This window comes from Stigmatopora nigra, chromosome 14, assembly GCF_051989575.1.
Source record: "Stigmatopora nigra isolate UIUO_SnigA chromosome 14, RoL_Snig_1.1, whole genome shotgun sequence".
NCBI classification, from domain to species: domain Eukaryota; kingdom Metazoa; phylum Chordata; class Actinopteri; order Syngnathiformes; family Syngnathidae; genus Stigmatopora; species Stigmatopora nigra.
Window position 1 is genome coordinate 1,161,022 of NC_135521.1, and position 19,316 is coordinate 1,180,337.

The following is a 19,316-nucleotide window of genomic DNA, read 5'->3' on the forward strand; positions in this document are numbered from 1 at the left end:
GGAATAATGGCTCAGGACTTAAAATTAATCTAGTTTAATAATACATAAGAATTTGTTTGTCTGATGAATAATAGAGCACAAAAATAGATTTAATATAAGCCGGTAATGTGAGGAGATTTTATGAATACTGGTACTATTTTAACAAATTAATCCTGAGTATTTTTTTTAAATCGCCCTATTGAGTGAAACAAACCCAAGTTGAAAACCAAATTTTCAGCATTGTGAAAGGTATAAGAATGATATTATTTGTTGGACCTGGCACGTGACACTTGACCTTTTCCAAAGTTACACAGTGACGACCAAGGGTAGCGCCACGGGTGGGTGAACGTACGTCAAACAATGGCGGCCGGCACGAGCGAGCGGGATAAACTTGGGACAAAGTTGTTAAAAAAAGACCACATCAAGGCCCTCAGGAAGCGGAGACGGAACCGTACCACCAGGCACGCCAAAGCTTGAGCTGGGCTGGGCTGGAGGGGGGCCGGCGGCGGTGGTGGCGGTCTGCCGGCCAGGTTGCCAGGACCGAGGCGAGGGGCTGCCAGATGTCGGCGTCGCAGCTGAAAAGAAATAAAAGGAGGTGAAAAAAAAAAGAGCCAGCGCGGATGTAGTTTGTCAAAGTTAAAGCAGCCGTTGGCTCATTTGTCGATGAAAGAAGCACTAATTGATTCAAGTCTTGCCAAGCGAGCCCTCCGTTCAATGAAAAAAAGCTCAAAGGGAACATTTCATCCGATTAGAGACACGGCTTGTCAACACGCAAGTGCAAAGGAAAGCCTTAGTGTGCAAAGTAAGCTAAAAAAAATGGCCGTTTTGTTTTTAAAAGGGCCGATAATCACGTTTTCGCCATCCGATCATTTGACGAGTCAGGTGAGAGGCAGCAAGCGTTACCATGGAGACAGTAAAGGGACCAAGTTGGCGTCACCAAAATACAGCGGGCTGAAAAGTGCTTGGTTTCAACAAATTGACCAATGCAAAAATCGACTTATCGGACTCGGGCGCAAAACTCGATGAAAAAAAATGGCACGGGCTGCAAATTTCCCGAAGAAATTGAACTCGATTTGTGGCGCGTTATTGTAAAACGTATCTGAGGCAGAGTGGCATATTTGAACCATCCTAGACAAGTTTCCATAGAAACCTGGCATGGCGACTTGATCAAATAGCGGAGAAAAATCATTTGGCAAGCTGTCATCGGGGACGGAAATAACTAGAATGGCGAGCTTGTTGCATTTCTTTGCGCGCTGGTAATCCTCCGCGCTGGCGGATATTTTCATAAACGTTTGAACCTCCCGAACGACGGCGGCGGCGGCGGCGGCTACGATTGGTATCGCGCGTCACCTCTCATTCAGAGAGCATTAAGTGTCAGCGCTTTGAACGGCGCCACGGCTCCTAATCTCTTTAAAAAAGCGTTCGCCATCTTGGTCGCTGGCTTTTTCCACACCTGCCCACAGGCGGCTACGGCTAACCAAAATAAAAATAGTCAAACTGGAAGATCTCCATGAGCTTGGCAGAAGAACACAGTACAAGTCTTGACTGCCACTTTGTTTTTTCCACCAAGGGGGGCGTATCGTTAAGGATGGAGCGAGCACGAGGATCAAGAACGGGGAGCGGGCTAATCACATCAAGAGATTAGCGGCTGCTTATTAATGGAGGATAGGGAATCGGATTGCTGTCATTCTTTCTCTCTCCCTCTCTTTTTTTTTATCGATTTTTTCTAGCCATCCATCTTGGAGGGTGATTCACTTACGTCTCGCTCTTCCCTGGGAAAAAAAAGCTCTGAGCGACAGTTGTGATTTTGCGCCGTAATATTCTCGCCACCTAGAAATAATATTCTTCTTCTCCCCTGAGCATTTGGGTAGAAGTGTTTGTGTTGGCATGCACCCCCTCCCTCCCTCGCCTCCGACACCCCCTTTGAATGATGGCCATTCAGTGGTGAACAAACAAGACATTTGTCTGCATCACCTGAGGGAAGACCGCCATTCCGCCTTTGCTTGGTCCAAGTGACTCACGTTAGACAAACTTTAGGGGGAAGGATTGAGGAATTGCCAGAAATATCGGGACACCCGCAAGAAATACAATTTAATGGAGGTGTGTCAATGCGGTTTGAAACGATGAGCCACAAATTAGCTTTTATGGTGAGGCTGACGATCCATCGGCAGTTCTATAAAGACATCCTGCAGAGTTTTCTCTAATTAGTGTGGGGAAAAAAAAGGTGAAATATGTGGCCACTTGTCACCAGAAATGGGCAGAAGATCTTGAAAAACATTATTTTTAGGAATTCAACAATCTAAGAGTGGATTTGAAATTGTTTGGAAAAGTTGGATGATTCAAGTCTAGAGGATGTCAATTGAGGCAAAGTCCATCTTTAACAAATTAACAGCCATTAATGGCGATAGACGTTGTAAAAAATTGGAGGTTTACCAATTGCAAACTGATCTCAATTCCCTGCAAATTTATGATATCATTGTCAATTTTTACAGGTGCAAATTTTCTGGAAATAAATAAAACATGAAAGTGAGTACTCCCTATTAAAACCATGAATATAGCGATAAAAATTGTGAATCAGGGGTCTTATACAAGAAAAATTGTCAAATTCAACCATTTTAAGGGTACAACTTAAAACATCTACCCTAACACCCTAACATCTGCAAAAATGCGGTATTTCAAAACTGTACTTGCAATTGACACAACAGTAATTAACTTTAAAATATTAAAAAAATGAACAAAATGTCATTCTATTGTTTAAAATACATTGCATAGTCCAGAATTACACATACAGTGACTCTATAGGCCCATGTACTGTTGTGTACGTATAAGCACAAGTCTGTGCACACACAACCATATGCACACACACCGCGACAGGGTGTCAACTGTGTGATCATAATGACATGGTATCCCCTCAGTGTTCTCTGGCATCACTGTTGAGGGAAAGAAGAAAAAAGAAAAGAGCGATCCCTCCAAACGCTCTCTAAGATTAAGGCTTTTGTGTTTTACACGCGTTATCGCGGCTTCCCTTCGTTATAACCCCCCCCCTCACTTTTGTCTCAGCCTCCCCCCTCTAATTAGGATGGTGTCCCTTTCATTCCTTCGTCTACGGCGCCTTCATTTTTTCCCCCCTTCTTCCTTCTCCTTTCTCCCCCCCACCTGTGCGAGCGATAAGAAGAGGAGCACAGAGAGGGAAGAAGTGGGAGAGAGGAAAAAGAAGTAACGGCTGGAAGGAAAGATGAAAAGCACACCAGACCCAGAGTCTGCTGGGGAATGCGCTGCGCTACATTGCGCCGTCTGAGGAGAGGATGAAGGCAGGCGCTTGTCACATTGCATCTCTCTCTCTCTCACACACACATATATGTGCACAACTGGCACTCAAACACACACACACAACCTGTGGTGCGGCAGAGCCACCGCCGAGCCAAACTTTGAAAGGAAGAAAAGCACAAAGGGAATGAAAAAGAAGAAAGAAGAACAAGCAAGAAGAAGCGAGCCGTATTGTCGGATGCTTGCTTTTGACCCATATTTGTACCGACGCATTAATCAAACAGTTGCCGTGCGGCCCAAAAAGCCCGCCCGCCGTATATGTTTTGACGCGGGTTGGAGAGAAAATAGCCCCGTCGATAAACCCGCGTTGACAATTGCTTTCGTTCAGAATAGTGTGTTAGTCTTCCAAAAGACGACTCCATATTCAGACTTACCGGGTGAAAACCCACGCGAGCCCGGGGAAAGCATGCCAACTCCACACAAGATGACTGACCTGGATTCGAACCCAGGACCCCCAGATGCATTAACCACTCTGACACTTAAAAGATGTGAAAACTTAAAGATTTCCCACAATTCCGTCATCCATTAGGCAAAATGCTACTGGAATGGCCACTTAAAACAGACGACTTTTAGCTATACATACTTGTCTTTTTAATAGATTATCCACCATTCTGACTAGCGTTGAATTGGCGACCAATGGAGTGTGCCCTCTGACTCTTACTCAAAGTCACTCGGGTGATGCTCCGGCTCCCCCACCAGCCTAATGAGGATAAGCAGCCTCGAAGAAAAAAAAATCAATAAATGTTTTATCCCAATTTCCGCTCCAACGGTTGTCACTTGATGACCTCGTCATTTTCCTCACCATCTTCGCGTACCAATTTGCCAGCCCCCGGATCTTATTCTCCCTTTTTTTTTAATTTAATACTCTCCCGAACCATTTCCCAAGCTTGACGGCGTGAAACAAAAAGCCGATTTTCCCGTGTTAGCAAAACGTCACTTTTTAGCCCCTTGAATGCCTACAGTTGGGATTTGTTTGTCTGAGATATGTTTAACACGCGCTAATCCAGCGGAAGCAGGAAAGAAGAGGGAGAATTCAATAGCCACGCTTCCCAAACGTGATCTGTCTTTTGTTTTTTTTTGGGGGGGGGGGGCCCATCCATGAATATTCATGCGGTCCCACCAGCGACAGACTTTTGGGATCGGAGGAGCGTGTTCCACAATGGACTTAAATCTCTGACACGCATCCACCGCCAGGCTGGGATTAAAGTCAACGCGGCGGGAGGGAGGGAGGGAGGGAGGAAGTGGATGGAGACGCACAACGCGGCGATAAAGAATGTATTGGCTGCTTATCTATTGAAGAAGATGGGCCTCGGGGAGCGCGGGGGTGTCGGGGGAGGCGCAAAGATGGGGTGGAGGGGGAAATGCCTCAATCTGATGTATTTAATTTCTTTTTTGCCGTCAAGGGGCTGATCGGAGAGCGGATCAAAACGTGCACATGGGGACGGAAAGAAAAGCAGATTCATGCACAATAACAAAGGGAAACATCATCGGGAAGGCCTTTTTAATACTTCTTTGCCTGTTGAATTGTTTCTCGCTGACAACTATATTCAGTGGTACCTCTACTTACGAAACATTCCGCTTAGAAAGGGACGTTTTTGACTCGGGATACGAATGGAATTCAAGTTAAGAAATGCAACATCTTCAAAAATTAAACATCTGAAACGTAAACACACACTGTATTTTTTTCGGAAATTGCCATGCTAGACTAGCTGATGTAAATAGACTTTTTTTGTGTGCTGTTTTTTCCCTGGCCTCTCATTGGATGTCTTTCAAGACTTCACAGAGCTCCCATTGGCTAGAACGAATAATGTTTTTTGTCTGCCTTCAACTCGTCTTAAACTGTTTCCCACATATTCCATATACAATTGGTATACTTTGATCGAGATTGAGGGTGACATCTTGAAATCTTGAAATCTTGAATTAGAACTTTAATTTCGTAAGTAGAGGTGCCATTGTATTTAAAAAATGAAGAGAAAGATATAAACATTGTAAACAACGGCAGAAGGTGCAGGAAGGTTCATTGGATGGAAATCATGGTCCTCACCCAAAATGTCGCTACCCACAATTCCACGTTTCCTCCCCTTTCCATCACGCGACTTTCCGCAAACCTCATGTTTAGTCTGAAGACGCCTCGTTCGTCGAATCCTGGGCAACTTTACGAAAAGATCGTGCAATGAACATTTACAGTTTGTAGACGAGCAGAACCCATGTGGAACCCAACTCAGGGGCCGTTTAGCGTATAGCCATAGCATGGTTCCACTCGACTGACCTTGAAACGTTGGGGCGTCTTCCAAGTCCCGTTCCTCTCGTCCATTTCGCAGAATTTCAGGCACTCCGAGATGACCCCGAGTTGACCGCCTGTTCCCGTCGGATGGAATTTGCTACACATGTACTTGACATGTGCGTGGCCGGCCAAATGTGCGATGACGGCAGGATTTTAATTTGCCCGCAACCGAGTCTGAAAATGTCGTGGGAGCTCACGGGTGGTTGACGGTCAATATTGACATTGGTCTGCGCGTCTTGGTCGAAATGGCCAATAAAGCCGCGAGGCGTCTTGACCGAGGCGTTGACCTCTCCGGGGTATTTTCTCATCCTCCTGCCGCTTAAGGAATTTCGATGGCACTCGGGTGAGTCTGGGCGGCGTGATGGATAGACGTGAGATATTGTCAGTTGGAGGCGCATTGTTAATCGGGCCTTTGCCAAATGACTGCTACTCGAGGATTGTATAAAAGCTTCAAGTTGTGACAGTTTGCGCGGCTGCAAATCAGACAAAGAGCATCGCAAGCATGTGCGTGCCGTGGTGGATTGCTGCGAGTCTGTGTAGTTGCTTGCCTTTGTGCCTTTGTCAGCACAAACACCTAGCATTGAAGGAGACAGGCTGCCTCCTGACAGTTATTTGCTACTTTTTGTCTCTGCGCGCTCCGTCTAACTTCCCCATGCAACCAACCATGGCCTCCGGAGGACGTCGCCAGGGGTTAAAGCTGCTCCCCACTTGGCCTTTTCTTCTTCTTCGCTCCAATGATGAACTTCAAATGCGCTGCTATTTGTGAGATGTCAAAGTCGTCGCGTGAAGTCTGATTTATAGTATGTCCCGGTGATAGGAAAGGGGAGGAGGTTCATTAAGATTGATCCATATTCACGTGGAAGAGGAATGGATGTGTTTGAAGGGCCAATACTAAGTTGTCATTTTGTATAACTCTCTTTGGAGAGATATGGCAGTTTTGTCCATGCCAGTGTTAACAACAAACATATTTTAATGTTATTATTACTATGTCGGAATGATAATGAGCTCGATCCATTTTTTGCATATAAAAAACTCGCCGCTTTCTGTCTCTAAAAAATGCCAAGTAGTTTTAATACACACAAATTAATTGTCTAATTAGCCTGTTAAGTTACTGTAATGTATATTTGTTCTTGGATTCTGATCAAGTAAAACACCCCTCCCAAACATCCAAATTACTTAGATACTTTTCCTTGTAAATACTTCAACTGGTGCGATTTATAGCCCAAAAAATAAGGCCAATCCCTCACGGATAATGGACGTCCTAAAACCAATTGTTAACAGAGTTCAGCTGTATCCCAAAAATGCCTGTTTGAACACGTACTGTGCACACCTCAATTACACGCGCTAACTTTTCCGGTTGGCATTTTTAACCCCGCCCCCTCCTTACGGCACACCTGTGCTCAATATGAGCCCCCTGCCCTCTCCGCCACATCACTCACAACACACACACACCCACAAACATACCCACACACACACGGCAAGCCTACTCATGCGTTGTTAAGCAAGCGAGCGTCACTCCTCCGCCGACAGGCATTACCCATGAGCGCCCTTATTCCGATATTCTTTTGGCTTTCATTGGGGTTTCAAGTCCGACAGGATATCCTGTACATTTACGTCCCCCTCACTCGCCAGGCAGATGTTTTGAAATGGCTAAAAAAAACACTGAGAAAGCTGTCAGAGTGCCAACGGAAATGTCTACAATCTCTCGTCAATGTCGCTAGCTTTTGTCGGATAATAACGACCCGTGTCATTACCAGATATATCATTACATCTAATCTTGGGAGAATACATTCACATGAAATGTAGTCCAGATGGAGTTTAAAAAGTAAATTTACGTATTTTCTGGTACATTGACCGCCTCCGCGTACAAGCCATACCCTAAAAATTATAGAATTTTACAATTTCTCTCATATAAGCCGCCCCTGATTCACAATTTTACAATTTCTCTCCTATAAGCCACCCCCTGATTCATAATTTCCACCCCCATATTCATGGTTTTAATAAGATGTACAAATATCTTACTTTGAAGGGAATATCTTTAGAAAAACCATGGCACGGCAATTTTTGACATACTGTATGAGTTGTTAGAAATACGTTAGTTACAGCTGGCAGGTGTAAAACACAAAAACAAAGCGAGTTGGGGTATTTGTGACAGTTCAAGATACGAATTGAAATTATTCCAATTTGAAAAGGTCATTTGTCTCCTGAGTGACAGTCTTCTTGAATCTTTTAGTCAAGCAAATTGCAAAGCAAGTGCCAAAGAGTCGTAGTGGAAGCTTTCATATCAAGCCGACACCTATTCTGCTCTTTTTTTCTTTTTGTTTTGCAGCTTGCAAGTTGCTCCATTTTTTTTACTACGTCTACAACAATAACAGTACAGATTATTCCATTTTTTTTAAGTGTCTCTCCTGTGGCACTATTTTTTTTTACCCTAAACTTTTGCTACTCAACTGAATAACAACATACATCAAACTCGATGGCCTAGTTTTTAGTAGATCACAATAAAAAAAAATTCAAGCTCACGTTAAAACGAATTTGACAATCTGGAAACGTCGCACGGAGACGCTAACAAATGTTCACATTCAGTCCATTTGCGTCCTCTTGAAAAAAATATACAGGATTTCCAACATGAGGCACATGTGTATACAGTAATCTCTCGAATATAGTGGTTAACGTAGACCAGACATGGATGCCATAAATGAAAAACCGCAAAGCAGGACAACCAGGAAAATTGAGCATTGGGGAGTTTTGTCACTTTTTATGCAAGATACGGTTAATTTTCTTCTTGAATTTTGTTCATAGATGTCAAAATACACTTTATTTAGCGTTTTATCGATCTATATTTTCTCTATTTTTAACTAAATGACCACCTTGCAGTTTCGTGGATCTCAAGTCTAATTTATGCGCATATAAGCCTTCTCTACTCTGGATTCAGCCGTTTTTTTTTGTGACAAATACGGCAAAATCCAGTAAAACAAGGACGAAATCCCCGTATAATTTTGACAAATCTTCATAAAGCGTATTAATCACTACGATAAACTTCGGGTGAATGTTTACGTCCACCGACGCGAATGTTTTCTAAAGCGTTCCGGTTCAACGAGCAGGCAATTTTTTTTTTTGGGTCGGTCTGTGGGTTGACACGGATCCAAGTCTATGTGTTTCCTCTTTTCACTTCGCGTTAACTCCGGCGTCTCCGTCCTTCCGCTCGGCCGCGTCTCCAAGGCGACGGCTGGCTGGGCCTAGCGCGCCGGGCGCCTAAAGGCTGGCGGACTTACGGGTCCCGCGTCCTTCCTCCGAGCTTTGTGGCCAAAGGTTGTCCTTCCATATTGATTGTGAGCCACCCTAGACAGCTTGTTTTTTTCATGAGCTCTGTCTGGATACGTTAGCCTTTGCTGACTTACTCTTGAGAACTTCCTGGAGGATAAAATCCTAACCCGGATACCTGTCTCACAAGACGGGGAAACAAAAATGCCCTACAGATGAGGATACCTAGCGAAATATGCAGGAATGTCCAAGGGAAAGCACCCAGTCGACCAGTCAGGCCAGGCGTGGGACATGCGGTTAACCATAATTACACAGGGACTTTTAAAGCCTAGGGGCGCTGTCCATCTGTCCCATTGTCTGTCTTTCGGCCCGGATGCTTAACTGGATGTCCTCAAAAATTGAAGTTGTATGTTTTTCCCGTATTTTATACGTTTTTTCATCATTTCAAATTGTTTACACCGTATATCAACGAGGAACTAAAGGGTATGCACTATAAGGTGCAACTAAGATACTTCAATTTACTGAAAGGCTGGCAGTGCGCCTTATAGGGATCAATATTGGTTAATCATGCAATAAAATTCCCTTTAGAATAGCTCCATCTTAATAGATGTATAACTTATACTCAACTAGTTCTTTAATTTGACGAATACGGGATGAATCAAGTTGAATCTAATGTAATCTACTTCTAGTGCACTTTATATGTCAAACCCAATCTCAAAATGGGTCATTCATCTCTAGTGCATAAAACACGATATACATTTATTTATATTTTTCTTCTTTACTGTATATTCTTTGACCGGTGCGACTTACAGTCCGCCCCAAAAAAAAAATTGACAGACGAGCGGTTATGCAATTTTTTACAGTGTACGTCAATTTGAAAGAAACGTGACCCGGCGCGGAAACGCCATTAAAAACCCGGTGTGGAGCACCCGCGGAAAGGCAGAAGATGCTCACCGTCAGATCGGATTAGCGTTTACCGTGTCTGTTTTTAGCGTATTTCCATCACCACGGCGTACATGTTCGCGTGCTAAAACGCCATCTGGATACCGCGAAACCAAGTTCACAGTATTGGAGTGGAGATGTAAACACACATTCGCACAGTCTTCTCGTTTTCTCTAAGCTGCCGAGACAGACATTTAACAAAGTGTGCTGTATTTGGCGTCTTTGTAGCAGCCAAGAAGCGCTCAAACGCCGTTGAAATTTGCCAGGGTGGCCAACATTGTCTTTTTTTGCACGAGTGGTGCAACAAGCGGCCAAAATAAGACGACAAATTCTATACTCTCAGCCACACGTGCTTCCCAAAGCTGTCGCCTGGTTACGCCCGCCAATAGAACGTCCAGACGGGCGACTCCAAGCCGTTCGCACCGTTAGCGTTAAAAAGAAAACGCCGTGAGAAGAAACACGTCCGAGTTTTGAAATCGTGTTTTCACACGAAGACGGTATTTGGTTCCAAAGTGTTTCAAAGCCAAACGGCAAAAGTGTGTTGGAGATAGCCAAACGCGAGTCTTGGACTTGTTATTTCCGTCCTCCCCCTCTTGTGGGTTTGCGTGGGTAAACAACGGCATGGTCAGATATTTTAGTGTTGTTCTTTTTTAGTATTTTTGGGGAAAAAAATGGTTTATGGTGCCCAAATGACACCCACACAGTAGAAGGATAAATAGCAACAAAGGGGCCTGGCTCTCGTAGAATACTGTGGCATGTTTAGCGACTACTCTGTTACGAGTTTTCATGTTTCCCATGATGTCACAATGTTGAGTTAACGGACACTTTACCCGTGAAAAAAGGCTGCTGGCAGCGTGGCTTCCTTTTCTTTTAAACAGTGTCCCCTTTTATATATCAATTCTTGCTGGAAGCGTAGCAAAAACTTTTTGGCGAATCAAGTATCGCAATTTATGGCCATTTCAATGTACAGTAATCCCTCGCCATTTCACGGTTCAAATTAGGTGGCTTCACGACATCACGCATTGGATTTTTTTTACATTTTTGTATTTTAAATGTTTTAAAGTTCACAAAAACGTGAACATACAAACTGAAACGCATTACCAGAAGCCACTTTTGCTACTATTTATTTATTTTTATAAGGGTGACCCTACTTTGCAGTTTTTCGATTATGTCTGGTCCACATTTACTGCAATATTCGAGGTATTACAGTATTATCACCTCCCTAACATGCATGTTTTTGTCGTAGCACATATCTACACCAAACATTGCAATAATAAGTACAAGTACAATCTCCATGTTCATGTCAATAAACAATAAGACCCAAACCTACCTTGAAGTTGTCTTGTAATTGTCCAGAATGAGTGGAAGTTCCACTTTCCAAAGCCCAAGCCATTAGAGATGAGAAAGCGCTGGCGTCTTTTAACACACCTGCACCATTTGCTTTTTCTCCTAGAGTGGACACAAGACATTTTTATCAGTGAGGGTGCCCACGTCTCAACTCTAATCATGTATTTCTAAGGCAACACGATAAAAGGCGGCCAACTGCTGTTCCACGTTGCGTACTTTCATATTTTTCAATCTTCCTTTGCAGCGTTGGGCTTCATTAAAGATTTAGCAGAAACAAATGAAACACTCTTTTAAAAGCTTCCACCAATGGCCTTTTACAAGCTTCCCAGGCTGCATTCGATTAATAGGCTAGACTCAAATGTTCCGGACACGAAAAAAAAATGCAGCTATGAAGGAATCTTTGACTTCAACGCGTTCCCTCATCTGCAACAAAAAAAACTGATTATATAAATACTCCTTTAGCTTATAGTTTTTTCCAGAGATAGACTTTCTGCCACTCATGTGTCATATTCATATTTTAAGACCGGGGTCGGGAACCTTTTTCACAGAGAGCCATGAAGAATTCATATTTTTAAATGTTATCCCTTGAGTGCCAAAAAAAAAAATCAAAATACATTAAAATGTCTGCTTTTTCTGGGTCATTTTAACACAAAAAGTCTCAGAATTACTTTAACAACATTGTTACGCTCTTGCGATGATAACAGCGAAGCTAAAGCTACCAAATATGGCTCGCGAGCCATATGCAACCATCATAGCCATGTACAGTCCGCGAGCCATAGCTCCCAAACAAAGTATCGACCGGGAAAAGACACAAATGTCTTCCCCCGGTGACCCATCCCGACTCAAAAGTGAAAAATTTGACGCTATAGCGGTCAGGTTGTTTCCGGGCGACGTCCTCTAGGTGTCACCAGAGATGTTTGTGGATCAGACGAGTTTCGTAGCGCGCTTGACAACAGGTCTCCTCTCCCGGAGCAGTACGGTTGCCGTGGTGACGCCATCCTCAGGTGTGCACACTTGCATCCCCCGGGCGGGCGTCACCTCCGTTTGCTCACATGCCGAGACACCGGCGTGCACCCCCGAACCCAAATATAGCCCAGACCGGCACCCCCAGCACCGGGCCGTTCCCCCCCCTGCGCGCCGCACGGAGCGCAAGCGGCACTTTTTTTTTTCCAGGTGTGGTAGCAGGTCCCCAGCACCCCCCACCAGCCAGCTGCACCCCCGCACGTCCGCTAATGAGAGTGAAAATGAGAACAATGGGGAGAAGAGCTCATGTGGGCTTCGTTGATCTTGTTAATTGCGTCCGTGGACGCCTTACGCTCCTTTTGAAGTGCGTCTGAAGAGGCTGACAATTACAGCACATCATGGACGCGCTGGCAAAGAGAGACAGGCGGCCGTCGGAGAGTAAACGTGCACGCGCTTTGGAGACTTTTTTTTATTATTGCATCGTGCGCGTCTTTGCAGAGTTGGAGAAAAAAATCGAGACATTCCTAAAGTCTCCTGTTGCAAATCCAAGGCAAAGATCGAAAAATCGTTTGCACAGAAAAAAACGTTCTTGGTGCAATTAAGGTGGACAAAGCATTCAAGATCGGAGGAGAAAAAGAAATACTTATTGCATCGACACTGTTGCTGTTTTGATCACTGAGGGTAAGATTGCATGTAAAGCCATCATCTTAAATGTATACATATAATAAAAAGTATTTAAGCACATTTTAACACAATTTGTACTGTATAATTGTATATTCCAATACTTTAAACCTTGAATTAATTTATTACAGTGATAACTTAAACCAGAAATACATGCTTTTTGGTCATGTCCAATAAATCAAGAATCACTACTAATGATGTAATAAAAAAAATAAAAATCAATAATATGTCCTATATTCTACAACACCCTTGCAATTGAAAAATCCTCCATTTCAACTACATGTGTACTACTCTTCACTCACACTGACCATTTTAACCGACACAACAACAAGTGATCTACTATAAAAAAAAAAAAAAACATAATAAAATACCCGCCATGGACTCCTCACAATTGTAAAACTGTCCATTTTGAACGTTTGTACTTGGTTACTTTGCGCCAACGCTGCTACTCTATCTTTCTCCGGTTCTATTCATTGGGCCATTTGGGCACAATGCCACTAATATTTCCAGCTTGTATTGAATAGTCTGCACGCCATATGAATAAAACTATTATGTGAGCTAATGTACCTGCTCGGAGCGGCAAAAAAACTCTGTGCTATTCTTTGTCATCAATCAGATAATGTTACAGTAGCAGACATGTGTGCTTTGCCATAGACACATGTACGGCAAGAGACCCCCCGCTCCGACTCCCACTCCCACTCTGACTCCCACTCCCACTCCCACGCCTGAATCCGACCGACGGAGTGGCACAGATGAAATGCACCACTCGGGGCTAAATACAGCTGTAAGATAAATAGTGAACGGCGCCGACTTTGGTGGCAGACAGGGATTTGTCTCTGTGTGATAGAGTACAAGTATTCACACTTTCACACAACCGTCTTAAACTTGGAGTTATGACAAAGGATGTGAGTGACTGGGGGACAATATCAAGCTTCCAAAGCTCTCCGCCCCCTGCCCCGTTTTCTCCTTTGTAGCGATAAAACGGCGGCGGCGGACGGCGGTTTAGTTGTTATTTACAATGGCGTGAACCAAAAACCCAGTGGGGATATATCAATGAGGGAAGCACCTTCCAGCAAAACAGCTCAAGCCATCGATAAATACCATAAATATAGAATCCAAAGGTGGAATTAAATGCTTGTAAAATTCTTACATTGTTGACATTTAAACTGGCATGTGAATAATTGAGGCACTCCGGCTTCACAATTCTAGGGTCCTGGCTTTAAAAGCAGCTGGGTACACTTGTTTGAATGTTCTCCCTGGGCGTGTGTGGGTTTTCTCCGGGTACTCCGGTTTTCTCCCACATCCCCAAAACATGCATACTATGCCAGCTAGTTGAATGCTCTAAATTGCTTAACTCTAGCAATGATTGACTGACCACCAATTTGTATCAAAAGTCAGCCAGGATAGGCTCCAGCACCCTCCGTGAGCATAAAGAGGTCAAGAAGATGAATGAATATCTAACAAAGGATGTCATTGTTCCGTCGACGGGCGGAATGAAGGAAACGGGGATCCCAGGGCAACAAAAAAAAAGAAGAAAAGAAGGCCAACATGGTGGGAGTGACGGATACTCGGATAACAAATAAAAGGCAATGCAGTAAAATGTTGAAATGTGCGCAAAGTACACCTCGGAGGAAGTCGCGGAAAGGAAAATGATTGCAGTCGGGCCCGTGGCCAAAAATGCAGACAAATGAGAAAGACACGGACGGGGAGAGCAACAGGAGGAAGGAAAGTCCTTACATAGGCCGCAGGAAGAAGCGTGTCAGGGCAGGAAGCTCCTTCTTTGGGCATGGAGGCCTTTTTTTTTTGGGCTCCACGGCAGCAGACTGACATTTCCTCTGCTGCTTGGCTTCTGGGGAAGGGATCACACGAAGGCTGCGGGCCGACGGGGCCGACGGGGTGCTGGGGCGGCGCTGGGAAGGCAGGGCGGCCGAGCGCCGGCCGGGCTCTCCGGTTTCAGCTCCCCCTCTCCGACGACTGCCGAAACACGCCAGGCCGGGGCCCGCGTTCAAACCGTGCACTTGCGGGCATTCCTGCTTGTGCGCACATTGTTCTAACATGTGGATCGGCTCTGTCGCATGCAATGCATTCTGGGAATGTGGGATTCTGACTGGAGTGTGTCACTGCAGGACGGCTTTAATGGCCTGTCTAATTCCACTTTCCTTCAACTTTCTACTGCTTATCTTCACGAGGGTGCTGGGGGTGCCAAAGCCTATCCCAGCCACCCTGAATTGCTCACCAGCCAATCACAGGGCTTGACACATAGTCCACTAAGTAGAAAGAAAGTCTTCCCATACTACCGGGTGTTGGGGAACTAAGAATATCCGGAGCTGTTTCGCTACATTAAGAAGACAAGAGCGGTCTTAACTAAATTCCCCGAGCTAAATTCTTCATTTATCAGCTGTGGAGAGAAAACAAAAGGCAAGCAGTTCCTTTTTTTCTGTCTTTTAGCAGAGTTTTTTTTTTTGCGCATAGAACACCAGCAAAGAGTCTGGGTCATTACTCACGATGCAGGACTCTGTGAAGCAGCGGTGTGCTGTGCTAAATGTGTAAAGCATACACACACACACCAACACACACACTAACACACACACCCCCTCACATCCTGAGGCCGTGTGTGGAACAAAGCGCGGGTGTGAGTATTGGTGTGAGGGTATGTGTCTGTATGTGTGTGTGTGTGTGTATGTCTAGGCTTCAATGTGTGAATTACACTTAAATGCAAGTGCAATTTAGAGTTATATAACAATGGGAAAAAATAACACCAACTACATCTACTCTAATGTAATGTAACACCATTAATGATAGGATTTTCGGGAGATACACAAATGATGGACTACGCCAGGGTCGGGAAATTATTCTGCAATATTTGACAGGACGAAGAAAAAAAAATGCAAAATATATTCAAAGTACTTTAGTCACTTTTGTGTCGACTTATTTATGTGACCATTTATTCATGCTGGGGTGGCTTGGCAGATGAGTGGCCTCACAGCTCTTTGGTCCTGGGTTTGAATCCAGGTCAGTCGATCCACCTGTGTGGAGTTCGCATGTTCTTCCCGGGCCTGTGTGGGTTTTCTCCGGGTACTCCGGTTTACTCCCACATTCCAAAACTTTGTAAATTCCCCCTAGGTTGTGATGACTATTCATTTATCCATTGATTGTTATTATTTATTGATTATTTTTGTCAGTTTGTTTATTGTGTGGTGAAGCTTTAAATCTCAATATACTTGAATACTGACAATAAAAGCACATCATTCAATCCAATTCAAATATATATTGTCCCATTATTAAAGAAATCTCAATGGTACGTCATTTCTGAACGCTTCCATGTGCTAAAAGGACAAGAACGACGCTTAACTGGGAGTTCTTCTTCTCCTCAGCCAGCGTGAAAGTAGCCATTAGTTCCACCTCATCACTGTGCTTACCAATATAGAAACAAGATGGAGGACATCTGTAGCCAAGAGGCGGAAGAGGAATCCTAGCCAGATGATAATATCCATTTACACTTTGCCTCCTCCTTGACGCTCTCCGGTGGGCTTCCCGTCACCCACGAGACCACTAACCTGCCATATGGCCGCGGCGTATCGGCACGTGCGACGCCCAAACGCACCTGTTTCGCGAAAAACCATGCGCTCAGCGTCGGGATTTTCCCGTGGTTTTCTGCCCCGCCATCTTTTAATGAGGCAAAATAGCCGGATTAGGAGCGTGGCTATTCGAATTTGCCAGTTTATGTTTGCTTTACGGCTGCAGGACTTCTTTTTCATGGCAGATTACATTTAACGCCGATGCAGGTTAGAGATTATTCGGGTTGTAAAGTGGATTTCAAAATGCAGGGAACTGTGTATTAGTTGTACTTTAAAAAGAAACATTCCTATAGTAGTGCGTAATTGACGGTATGGACTGAAAACATGTTTAATTAGCAATCTCTGATGACTTTTTTCATTATGTTTCTCCAATTAAATGAAAGCTATTTCTAGTGTCATAGACTTTGCATCCATATTTTTCATTAGACTTTTCTTTATGAGGCACATGGAGAATAAATTAAATAGGGGTAATTTAATCATCATCAGTATTCATTTTAATGTTGACAAGTACTGGACTAACAACTCTGCAAAAATATCTAAATATGATTCAACTTACGGTCCCAAAAACTGGCGGCTATGCACACATAACCACACACACACACACATACACACACACTAGGGTTAGTCCCAGTTTTTATAAGTGTGAGGGGAAAACCCGCGGTGGGTATTTTTCTTTTTATAGGATCATTTGCTAATGATATAGCATTTTAGTGTTTTTCTTTGCTTTTGTATGAGCCAAAATCAATTTTCAGCCATCCATTCCACAGCAAACCACAGCATTTTCACACAAAACTCAATCCATTGGCACATTTACATTCTTCAAGTGTCAATTTAAACTATATATTCCACCCATTTGTAAAGTTTCTGATGTCAGGTTTAATAAACATGCTATTAGAAGTAAAATGTACACTGTTCTCCTATTTGAATAAAAAGAGAAGCCCGTGATATGAACGGCTTTTCTCATAAGAGTCGAACGGGGTGCTGGAGCTAACTACCAGGCAGGGGACACCTTGATTTGGTGGGCAGCCAATCACATGGCTCGAGGAGAGAATAAACAACCAATCATAGCTAGGGTTAGGCAATTTACAGGATTCAACCAGCTGGCTGTGGGAGGAGACTGGAGCACCCAGAGAAAACCCACACATGCAAAGTCAACACAGGGAAGACCAACTTGGGATCGAACCCATGAATTTAACATGAATTTTAAGTAGGTCTCCCTCTATACGCCTGCTTTTGCAACTGAATCAGGATTTCCACCAACTTAAGCAACACTCCACCCTTTGTTTTGTTAATTTTTTTTGGAATAAATGTCTGTATTATGGGTAAGGGTACCTAATGTTGCGTCTCGACTTGAGCCCACTTGCCAGCCTCCCCGTCTTTGGTCTCGGGGAGGCTTGTTTGCATTTCAGAGACAGCCAGGTGCTTTTTTTTTGTAAAGCTGTAGTGCACTTGATGGCGTGTTGAAAGCGTGTCACATTTGGAGGTGCTTAAGCAGCCCATGTTTTGTTGTCTGTTCAAAGTCGAGTGCTTCAAATAAGCACGGCTTATTAATTCCAGCTAAAGTTGCCAGGACACCTGTAGCTGCTTTGCGGGAGACGCGGGTGTCAAACGCCTCTTTTGTCTCACTCAAATCATATCAAAGAATCGGCGGAGCATCTCGCGTCTTGTTTTCGACAAGCAAATGCAAACGTGGCACACATTTTAACTCGGTGGATGCTGAAAATTCGTTTGCTGGTTCTATTTCTACGTCTAAAAGTAGACCATCCATTGGTTCATAATTAAAATAAATCGCAAGAGCCAAAGATAACACAATAAGGAAGAAAAATAGATATAAATAAGTCACACAAGTGGCATTATTTGATCAGAAACTAAGAAGAAATGTGCTAAAGAACAAAATGGACTAATTAGGCAACTGTTAAGAGTTTTTCCAGATAACTATGACCTAAAAGATACAATAAAATGGGCTGTCAGAGAGTTAAAATAAGCCAAATGATGAAAAAAGTGCGACTTATGGTCCGTGAAATACCCTACATTTGTTGAGTTTCAACCAATGAGCTTTCAGCTTCAACTTTCACCAAGTCAACTCAAAAAAGATGGAAAAAAACAACTCCGAGTTCCCGTAGAAGCGCTAAGTGGGATATAGAAGGGTATTTTAGAAATGGTATTCACCTTTTTGGAAGTTTTGTTGAAGAACTCTGTCACTTTTTCGTCTGCCGTTATTTTTCCTGAAAATCTGTGGCGCCTGTATTTTTGGCGTCGACTTGAATGTGTTCTGATGAGCACACGGCGTACGCTGAATGTTGCAATCCACCTGAAATGTGACACAAGACAATTTAAATATAACCTACTTCTCCCCAAAGGATCAACAGGTAGAAAAAGATTTGAGAAGCAGAGTGCCAGATGAATGTCTTCATAATTCCCGGCTGGCGACAAAGTGTGAGAACAACGCATTAAGGAAGTGCAAAGTATCCTGAAAACGATACACACGTCATCAACGCACAGGTCAGAACGACAGGGAACAGAAAAATAAACTCTTTTCATCACATTGCGTTTATCACATGTAGACGCCCAATCCCTTTAATCTGGGATTCTGCCATCCCTTCCACTTTGTATGAATTGGACATCAATGGCTACCTATTTGTTGGTTTTTGGAATTGTTTGATCATTTTGGTCATTTGCTGTTGATTTAGGATCAGTTCTGGGTGGCTAACTGTTAATAGTGGGGTATATAAATGAATCATGTCCTGTTCAATTTGGGTGACCCAGGATTGACCCTAAAGGTATAAGAAGTGACTCAAATTTAACAGAATATATGACCCGTCATTGCTCTAAATTGATCAGGAATAGGTCTTTATATCAATATTGTTCAGGTTACAAAACACTCGAGTGGAAAATTCTGTTTCAGGATACAAAAGATACTAAAGTTGCGACCCTACTTACAAAAAACACGA

General features: G+C 43.6%; 1 protein-coding gene across 1 annotated transcript in view; it reads right to left on the reverse strand.

Moving 5' to 3' along the window:
* Positions 1–332: 332 nt before the first annotated feature.
* LOC144207736 (uncharacterized) overlaps positions 333–19,316 on the reverse strand; it is a 77,826-nt gene continuing 58,842 nt past the window's right edge. Inside the window, exons 4-6 of the mRNA XM_077733374.1 lie at positions 18,535–18,676; positions 11,127–11,245; positions 333–554 (exon numbers count right to left, since the gene is read on the reverse strand). Of these exons, the coding sequence (XP_077589500.1) occupies positions 333–554; positions 11,127–11,245; positions 18,535–18,676 (483 nt within the window). The remainder of the gene's footprint in view (positions 555–11,126; positions 11,246–18,534; positions 18,677–19,316) is intronic.